Source organism: Platichthys flesus, chromosome 6 (genome assembly GCF_949316205.1).
Source record: "Platichthys flesus chromosome 6, fPlaFle2.1, whole genome shotgun sequence".
In the NCBI taxonomy this organism is placed as follows: Eukaryota; Metazoa; Chordata; class Actinopteri; order Pleuronectiformes; family Pleuronectidae; genus Platichthys; species Platichthys flesus.
The window spans coordinates 7,004,346-7,013,690 of NC_084950.1; the positions used below are offsets into that span (position 1 = coordinate 7,004,346).

Consider the following 9,345-nt stretch of genomic DNA (forward strand, 5'->3'; position numbering starts at 1 on the left):
GATGTGCAGTTTTTTGTGCCTTTTTAATTGTCCTCTCACACAGTATGGCTATTACAGTACATTCCCAGTGTTTACCGGTTTCAACCTGTAATTGAAGTCAAATACCAATCATACATTTGCATAGCTGTCACTTACAGAGAGGACAAACGGCACTATGACATTTTGACTAGTGCTGGTGATGTAATTAAATAATTTCTCCACAAGAAAATACAGAAATTCACATAAATCCTTCATAAAATTTTCACAACTAAAACTAATGACAGAAAAATAGCACCCTTTTCATCGCTGTGAACTATCTGGTTATTGCAGATCCTCTATTAAATAAAACATAAGGCTAAAAAATCTAGTCTGGTGAGGTACTAAACTGAAACCGGGCAACTTAATCTCATCAGCATAAGTGGTTACATGGTTATCCTAGTTTAAAAACAAATCCAGCTGCAATGTGAGAGCAGTGCAAACAAGCAGCAGGTCGGCTCTACATGAGCCCTGCTGGGGTCTGTGTATCTGGGAAGGCAGGATGACCTAGTTTGGCAGACTGTTGAGAAAATAACAAGATCCATCTTTATCTGCGACACAGTCAACAGATCTTTTCTGGATCAGCCTAGACTTAAAAGATTTCTCAGCTCTGGTCGTTGAACATACAGATATTTCATTTCAAGTCTTTGAGTTTCGCAAAAAAAGAAAGTCACTATCTGTAAAGGACCTCTGATATTATTGTGTACAAAGTTAAGAAAGGGCAGACGTCAGCCTCTACAGTGAAGTTTAAGCGATTAGAAACAGTGAGGCGTGTATTGTTTTGTGTAAAAATATATTAATTTAAAAACAAATGACGCATTAAAACATCTATAGCCTTTATACTTTTGGTGTTAAAACTGGTTTTTGCAGCAGATTCTAGGGCACTTGATGAAAATCTTTAAGAATAAGATACAGTAACAGCTACATCTACCCTGTGGATAATCTTATGTTAAAACAGAATACACAGCCTCAAGCTTCTGCTACAATTGGTTAGGAGGTGTTAGATCTGGTCCTACTCCAGGGGCCAGCCCTCCTGCTGGAACACCAGCTCCACGGCCTCCTTTACATCCTGCACAATGAAGGACGGCTGCGTGAGGCTGGGGTCGAAGCGGAAGTCCCGGTGGCCGTGGAAGATGTGCTGCTCGGTGACAGTCTGCGTTGTGTCCGAGGGCAGCTCCTGCTGGTCTCTGCTGTACACACCAGTGCACACCAGGATGGAGCTACAGTTGTCTGGAAGATCTTCCTCTGCCCCGTACACACTGGACGCTCCACCGAGCTCAGCTGATGTCAACTTAGGGCCATCGTCCACAGTTTCTGCCGAGGGCTCGAGACCAGCTCCCCCGATCTTAGCCTGCTTCTGGGCCTTGGAAGACCGAGAAGCATGGAGGTAGCTGTTGTAGAGGTTGGCGCCGTATATGTCTGCCATGGGATTGTCGCTATAGATGGAGACAATAAAAAGGAAAAGTCAAAGTTTTTCTTCGAAAAGTAAAAGGGAAAATCAAAATGATTCAAAGTCAGGAGATAACTGGCTCACCCTATAGCATACAGCCTCTTCACCGGTGTGGTCCAGCCGAGTCTCTCCGCCTGCTGTCTGATCAGCAGCTCTGCGTAGTTGTACGTGACGACGCTGGGTTTACCGATCAGAGCCTCGTACTTCAGATCATAGCCTGTGATCTTCTTGTACAGGCTTTCCAAGCACACCAGAAACATACCGTGACCAAACCTATAACACAGAAATAAAAAAAGCATTCACGTTAGTAACTCTGTGGTACCCCAGAACCTCTATTTGTGTCTTTGGGTTTGATGTACATAATAATGTGTGTATTTTTTAATGCACGTGCACCGTACCTGGGATCCTTGGCCTCAGCCATCCACAGCAGGTCCATGTTACAGGCCAGGACCGGGATGTGAGGGTACTGTACGGAACTCCAGTCATTGTCTGGGTTCCCGTTTGTCAGGAGCACATCAACAATAAGCTGCAGGTTTGTCTCCCATCTGATTGGCTCACCGAATAAAATAACAGCTGTGCAAACAAACGGGGGAGAGGAGAGAAGTTTTATAAAATACAGTCATAAATGGTAAGAGCTCCAGCGGTCACCGTCAGCGGTAACATACCGTCTATCGGCCGTAAGCCTTTGGTGGGTGGAATCTGTAAGACATACGCAACCGGTGAGATACTCATCCATCAACATCCACAACATTTACTGGCTTTAGTGGGAATGCTTACATTGCTTTTGGGCCGGCGGTTTAGATCGACGATATCGAGAAGAGGATATGCGTCTCTGAGCATATCAATGGTAACAACATCCTGAAAGCCCAGACTGAAGTTTGGGGAGTTAAAGTCAAACACAAACATGTGGAGGTAAGAGCCACAAGGCACATGTTAAAAACCTTGATATTACCGTGATTGGTCCTTGGATAATTTGTTCTTCAAGAATAATTTACTTTAAAGCAACACAATGTCGCTTTTACTGAGCAACAGCGCCCCCTGCAGCCACAAGAAGTGATTTATTCTTCTTAACTGATTCCTATTCCAAATGAGAAAAAGAAACAAACCACCCATCAATTCTCCATTAGAAATAATAAACAATAATAATAATGAGTAAAAGAAATCAGCGACAACTCTTCGCTGTGACAGTCAGGAAGCAAAGGGAACAAAGGGCACAAAGAATAAACACTGATAACAAAGTAGGACGTAAGTGCACTGAACAAACAGAGCAGGTTGTAAAGTCAACATCCAGAGGTACTGCAGGAACCGCAGTGTTAAGACAGGATACTTGTGAGCGACCTCCTCCACCGGACCCTGCCCAGACACCAGCACGCGCATTTTGTGGAGCTGGGTGAACATTCGCAAAGGACTGTGGGACAGCATCACCTGGTCAGGAGACACCTGAGATGAACAGAGGAAGAAAAGAAGTAAAAAACTGAGACAATAAAACCGAGGAAGCTTCAAGAGAAAATCAACCAGTGTTTTTACCTCCACCTCCAGCAGATGTGACAGATGTTCTGCTTTTGTCTGCCTCATGCAGTTCCCGGCATTGGTGACAAACACCACGGGCACTTTGTATTTCCCGTCGCGGTCCACCAGGTTCTTGAAGCACTGCTTGGCGGCAGGGATGAGCGTCCTGCCCCGCACCAGCACCCCATCGATATCGAAGAGGAGCCCGAAGGAGCCAGGGCCCTGAGGATGGACCTGGGGGTCGGGGAGGGGGGGCAGAGAGCAGAGAAGAAGCAAAGCTGTTAAAAGTTATTGATTGGCCGTGATGTATGGCATCTTGGTTGCGTATAGTATAGATAGAGGGAGCTGGCTGGGATTTACTCTCAGGCTGTAAGAATCACACAGCAGAGATTTAATGGAGGAGATAAATCACTAATGAGTGAAGTGGGAAAATGAGATCATAATAACTGTAGGTCAGAGTGTGTGATGTAATCAACTCTTTGTGTGTGTGTGTACTTGTACAGATAGATGTCTTTGTGAGGACCCTTTGGACCCTAGAACCTACAGAGTGAGGACATCTTGGGAAAGTGGGGACACTTTGGCCAGTGCTCACTTTCTGACTCACTTTCAATGGGCTGGTTTGGAACTTAAGACTTGGTTAGGGTTAGAACCAGGTCAGGGTAAGGGGCTATGAAGTACACGGAGTACTCAGAAGTACAAAGTTGGGGGTGTATGTGCTCCGTACATTTCTTAATCTTGCATTTTTGCGCACAGCAGCCATTAGTTTAGTGTTAAAGGACAGAAGGGTCGTGTCATTCGTCTCACCTCGTCTTCTTCATGTGTGTAAAGTCTGAGTGAAGCCTCCACTTACATGGCTGTAGGGTCTCGAGGTGGAGGACGCGCCGGGGACATGTCGGGCTGCTCCCTCGCAGCTGAACCTCAGCAGCTTCAGGACTCTGCTCATAGAGCCGAGTTTCTGCATCGCTCCAGGCAGCGGTGAGTTTAACAACGAGACACGAGGCTCCACTAAAGCTAAAGTGACCGTCAGTGAACGTGTGTCATGACGCCACAGACAGAGTCGGTGCTGAACTCTTCTTCTTCTTCTACTTCTTCTTCTTCCTCGCGGTGTCAGTGGAGCTGTCTCCCTTCACAACAGCAGCGCTGCTCAATGGAGGCGCATGCGCAGAGGAGCCGGGACCGCAAAACTTCCTGCACTACCACGTCACGAAATACCCCCCCGGAAGTTTCTTTTATTTGTGTATTGTTATTCTTGTACGCAGATGTTTGTTGTTATCTGTTTGATTTATGAATAGTAAAACAATATACAGTGTGTTTTCTTTGTATGCTTATATTCGACTTGTTCTTTTTTTAGATGTTACATTTATTTGTCTATATATTTTCTTTAATTTTAAAGGAATTATATATGTATTCTTTAAATATATATATATAAACATTTTTTGTAAATGCTTCTAAATATTAAAAATTCGTAATATACACTTTTTAAGTTTATTTTATATTTTCATTGATTTACAGCAAAAGATTCACCAATTCACTGTTGAAAGTGATGCCAGTGTGTATATGTATCTAGTAGTAAAAACAGATAAAAGTATTAGCAGTTACTACCATGATATAACACTGTGTCTATCAGGTTCATTTGGGGTCATATTAAGTTGTAGTAAAACTCACCACATAAAGGATTATAAAAAAGATATAGGTGTAAAATATAGAATGGCTTTCTTCCATTTAGGCGATTAGTTACAGGGTCCTTGTATTGTGGAAATTGTCTCTCTCTCATGTCTCAGAACTCAAACTCTCAATAACCGTGGATGTTCATTTATTTAAAATCATTGTAAAAACATCTTTATTGGTCCGACACACAGTATAGGAAAATCAATCGTAACAAACACAGTAGCACAAACACACATGACTGGTAGAAGCCACACAGAGATTCAGGCACTAGACATTACAGTAAATTCATCAGCTGAATCTCAGCTCATTTTCCAGCCCATAGATTTTAGCTTTCAGCGTCATCAGCTCGGTCTGAACCTTTTTTGTTCTGGCATTGGTCTGACGTACTTCATGGAGAACAGCTAGGTCCTGGTTGGGCCCGATGTTCAGAGTAACCTTCAAACACAAATAAAGATATTAGTAGAGATTATATACGTGCATGCACACTTATTTAAGCAGTTTAAATGTTTTTTTTTTCTATATCGGCAGTATACGCAAAGTTTTGCCATTAAAATTAAAATATATATTTGTGATCTCAACAAATCAAGCACGTTATCATCAAATCACATACATTTTCTTGTGAAACTTTCAATTAAAAGATATAAAAGATAAAGATATGACTCCTTCAAAACTCCACACACTGTTTACCTTGAAAAGCTGTTTTTCAACATCTTTGAATTTCTGTCTGAGGTGCTTCAGGTCATTCTTGAAGCCCTCCACCTCCATGACCCTCCTCTTCTCCAGTGCCTCATAGCGCTGAGTCATCAGCTGCAGTCGCTTGGCCATTTTTTCTGAACGCTCCTGCACACATGAAACCAGCAGGTAAGAAAATTAAGAACAGTCAATCAGAGATGTGCATTCATTTTCACAGATTATCATTCCAACTTTAGCACCTTAAATATTTCCTTGCCAACAGCTCCCTCCTCTCGGATTTGGGACAGTTCTGTCTCCAGAGTAATACACTGCTCCCTGTACATCTCTGCCAGACGGTGGGCTTGTTTCAGGTTCTCCTGCATTGCCTGATAAAAAGCACAAAGTAAAGGACAACAAACCTTCAAAACCAGAGCTACTGACTTTCTTCATCAAGGACACAAGTTAAAAATACTTATTCTACTATGAAAAAGACAGATAGGTTACTGGGAACTTCTTAAATCTACGCTCAATGTATACTGATAATTAATGTCACCTTCCGCCCTTCTTTGTTTGTCTGCTGTGACTCTGACTGAGGCCTTGGGAGTGGTACAGCCTTGCTGCTGCCGCTGGGCTGCCATGTCCACCCCGGCTCAGGGCCAGCTAACCCGGCTTTCCCTAAACGGTTGTGACAGGAGTCCAACTCCCTCAGCAGCCGGTCCTTCTCCACCATCCAGCTCTTCTCCTGAGCCCGTGTGGCAAACTTTAGCTGCAAGAAATCTTTGGTGCTCTCATACAACAGGTTCTGCGTTCGCTGGAGCCTAAGGTGTCAAATGTGAGGGAACACGACAGAGATTTAAGTCGGTAAGAAGATTTATTATCATCCAGAGTCAAGACAAAATCCAGGGCCATCTTTGACAATTTAGCAGAAAGGTTTTGATAATTCCAGAAATACAAAAGACCCACTTGTCAGTCAGAGCTGGGATTCGATCCTGGTCTCTCTGCTGTTGTGCATACGCCTCCTCGGTTTTGATCCGTCTATCCTCCATCAGAGACTCCACCTGTTCTTTGGCCAGACGAGTCTGTTCCGCCATCTGAGCTTGCAGTGCCTCCACCTGGAAATGTGAGAGACAAAATAACTGCATTAAAAGCAGGATTCTGTGGCGTGGTTGCATGAGGAAACATCACCTACATCCCATTTGATGGATCCATAGAGTGGGCCTGTACCTGCAGTAACAAAGTCTGGTTGTCGTTCTTGTATTGTTCCAGGCTCTCTCCATTCGACCCGTCAGCTGTTTTTGTTCTCCTGCCACTCTCTAATTGAATAGTGACATGGTCAGGAGGATAAGCAGAAACATTTATCAGATTTTCTTACTTGAAAAATTAAAAATAAAACATTAACCAGTTCTTTACTATTATTATTCATCATAATATACAATTATATTGTTATTGATTTGATCAAAGAATGCAAATAACATTTATATTCATTTTTTAAATTATTATAAACATTTGAAATAACATTATACGTATCAAACCTTTCCTGTTCACAGAAGGTCTGACTGTTGTCATTCTGAGACTGAGATTTTCCTCCATTCTGGATTCAGGGTGTCTCTGAGTGATAGTCACCTGAAATATATTCACACATAAAGTTTTTTGTCTCAACCAAGCTGATTCCTTTCCTGCCTTTTCTTTTAAGTGCAACATCTAAAAACCTTTGCTGTGAGGAGGTGTGCACCTTGTGAGGAGGTTCTCGATGGAAATATGTGATCTCTCCTGCATCAGGACCCACCAGGGCGAGAAGGTGGTGGATTTTCTTCCTGTCCTCTAGCTCTCTGTATGGAAAGTGAACAGGTGATTAGATGTATAAGTGCCATTGAAGAATAATGGCAATTCAGTAAGAAAAGGCAGATATTTAATTCCCATGCTCACACTAAACAGTTACTCAAGCATGCAAGTTAAAACACATGTGTAGATGTACCATGGGTGTGACGATACTAATGGTTTCCCCCACCTGATCTTTAGTCGGTCATTTTCTGCATAAAGCCGGAGAGACTGCTCCCTCTCTTGAAAAAGATAGACCTGCATGTCGCTCAGAGCGTTTTGCAGCTCAGCGATCTCTCCCTCACGCTGTCGTACCTCACGCTGTAGCTTGTGCTACCAAGACAGAGAGTAGATCAGTTACTACAGGCATAAACTCATGAAGCAAAAGCACATAAGGTGACTCCCTAGTTGTGTCTCACCTGGTCATCTGTGATGCCTCTGTACTTCTCCATCATCTGCAGCAGCTCCTCGTGTTCTGTGTCAAACTGGGCGATCTTCTCTCTGTAGAACTCCAGTAGCTCCCTGGATGGTCGTAGGTACGCCAAGCGCTCATGGATGGGCGGTAGCGGGGAGTCAGGTTCCCGACCAGGGGTTTTAATGTTGGTTCTGTGGGAAGAAAATAGACCAGTAGGACAATCTGGAAGGGGACGGTTGTGTATACCAGTCCAGCAGCATGTCACATGTCACATGAACACTATCTGCTGACCCTGTGTTTGCTCTGGACCTGCAGTATCAGTTTTAAGCTGTACATGTCTGCAGAAAAAACAACAAGCAAGGAAAATCAATGATTACCCTGCAGTTTTAAACCTACTTAAAGAGTAAGACTAATCTCATGCAGGATTGAGGTTTGTAACAGTGGGAGACCAGACTGACAAAATAAATCCAAGTATCCTTCGGGGAGATTTCAATTAAAAGTATTACATCCTTTTCACACTGGACTCTATCAGGGCTACAGAAACATTTCTTCAAAAATGTCTCTCCTTCCGTGTGTTAAATGATCTTACCTGTGTGGCGTTGCATTTTTAGTTGGAGATCCCATTCTGCCACAAAACACTGCAAACAAGAGTTAAAGAAATTAGGTTTGTTTGTAAACGTTGATATCTGAAAAACAAACCACAAATACAACCAGATAAATAGAACTTGAATTAAGAATAACATGATTTCTCTACATAAAATGCACATCTTTTCTGCCTTGTTACTTTAATAAAACAGAAGGTTTCATATCGCTGCATACCCACATACGACAATGCTGAATCTGTGAATGGCTAATGTTGATATACTCACACATCCAGACTCTTTAAGTCCCTTTAGAGAACTAATATTACGATAAAGAAGTCTGTTTGAGACAGTTGCCATAATCAAACAACCAGTAACAACAATTATGGTTGTTATAAGCACTTATTATAGAATTTGTTTGTCTTTTGAGTTAATTAGAATATCAACATATAAATGATGAATATAATATCACATTTGTACACAAACTAATAGAAACAAGTGATTAGAGTTATTGACCCTTAAAATATATTAGATGACACGTGCTGCTTTGTTTGTAGAGCTAAAAAAACCAAGTGCATCATAGAACCCGAACAGGAAAAGATGGATGAAGATGATTAAAACATCAACAGTTGGTCAGTACAGTGAGTTACTCTGAATGACGTGGTCTGGACGCCAGGGGGAGGGGGACGACTGTAAATAGAAAACCGTGATCATTTAGAAACATTAATGTTGGATCAGTTTTATCTGAACAATATGGAGTATTGTGTGATAATAACAGTCTCTCCTGTTGTCTTAAACGGAATGAAATCAACGTGATCTGGCAGGAATTACACGTTGTGAAACTATAAAATGGGCTGAAGTATATAAACGTATATAACAGTATTATATTCAAGCATCCTTAGCATTTAAACAAACATTTATAAGATATATTGACTCACCTGACACAGTTTAGAGAACTCGCAGCCACTCTGGTGTTGTTCGTTGCTACCAAGCTTTTGAAATCCGGAAGTGCACGCCTCTTCGTCTTCTTCGCGGGATAAGTAACGGAAGCTGTGTTATGTCGCCAACTACCGAGCGTGGTGAAGTATGATGATTTTTATTAAATAACGTTTCAGATGGATTTTATACGTTTTACTCATTTTATTAAAGTTGTTATATATTTTTTTTAATCATTATTTTAGTTTCCAAGTTTGTAAGCTAATTGAAGATGAATGATG

At 42.0% G+C, this 9,345-nt stretch overlaps 2 protein-coding genes and 1 long non-coding RNA gene across 3 annotated transcripts; 1 reads left to right on the top strand and 2 right to left on the bottom strand.

Annotated features, from left to right (window-relative positions):
- Window positions 1-4: 4 nt before the first annotated feature.
- On the bottom strand, window positions 5-4,133 carry hdhd5 (haloacid dehalogenase like hydrolase domain containing 5). Its single transcript, XM_062389987.1, has 8 exons — window positions 3,825-4,133; window positions 2,993-3,208; window positions 2,793-2,905; window positions 2,243-2,336; window positions 2,131-2,164; window positions 1,864-2,038; window positions 1,550-1,738; window positions 5-1,451 (listed from the first exon to the last, which is right to left on the bottom strand). Exons 1-8 carry the CDS (start codon window positions 3,933-3,935, stop codon window positions 1,028-1,030), a joined length of 1,356 nt encoding a protein of 451 aa, XP_062245971.1. The 5' UTR covers window positions 3,936-4,133; the 3' UTR covers window positions 5-1,027.
- On the top strand, window positions 3,128-4,452 carry LOC133955251 (uncharacterized). The gene is made up of 2 exons (XR_009920865.1): window positions 3,128-3,633; window positions 3,803-4,452. It is a non-coding gene; the product is annotated as an uncharacterized LOC133955251 (long non-coding RNA).
- A 357-nt stretch (window positions 4,453-4,809) lies between these two features.
- Window positions 4,810-9,162, bottom strand: ccdc77 (coiled-coil domain containing 77). Its single transcript, XM_062390134.1, has 12 exons — window positions 9,067-9,162; window positions 8,137-8,185; window positions 7,552-7,738; window positions 7,323-7,465; window positions 7,047-7,143; window positions 6,847-6,937; window positions 6,539-6,627; window positions 6,278-6,426; window positions 5,868-6,132; window positions 5,575-5,700; window positions 5,330-5,482; window positions 4,810-5,077 (listed from the first exon to the last, which is right to left on the bottom strand). The coding sequence occupies exons 2-12, from the start codon at window positions 8,169-8,171 to the stop codon at window positions 4,931-4,933; spliced, it is 1,482 nt and encodes a 493-aa protein (XP_062246118.1). The 5' UTR covers window positions 8,172-8,185; window positions 9,067-9,162; the 3' UTR covers window positions 4,810-4,930.
- Window positions 9,163-9,345: the final 183 nt, after the last annotated feature.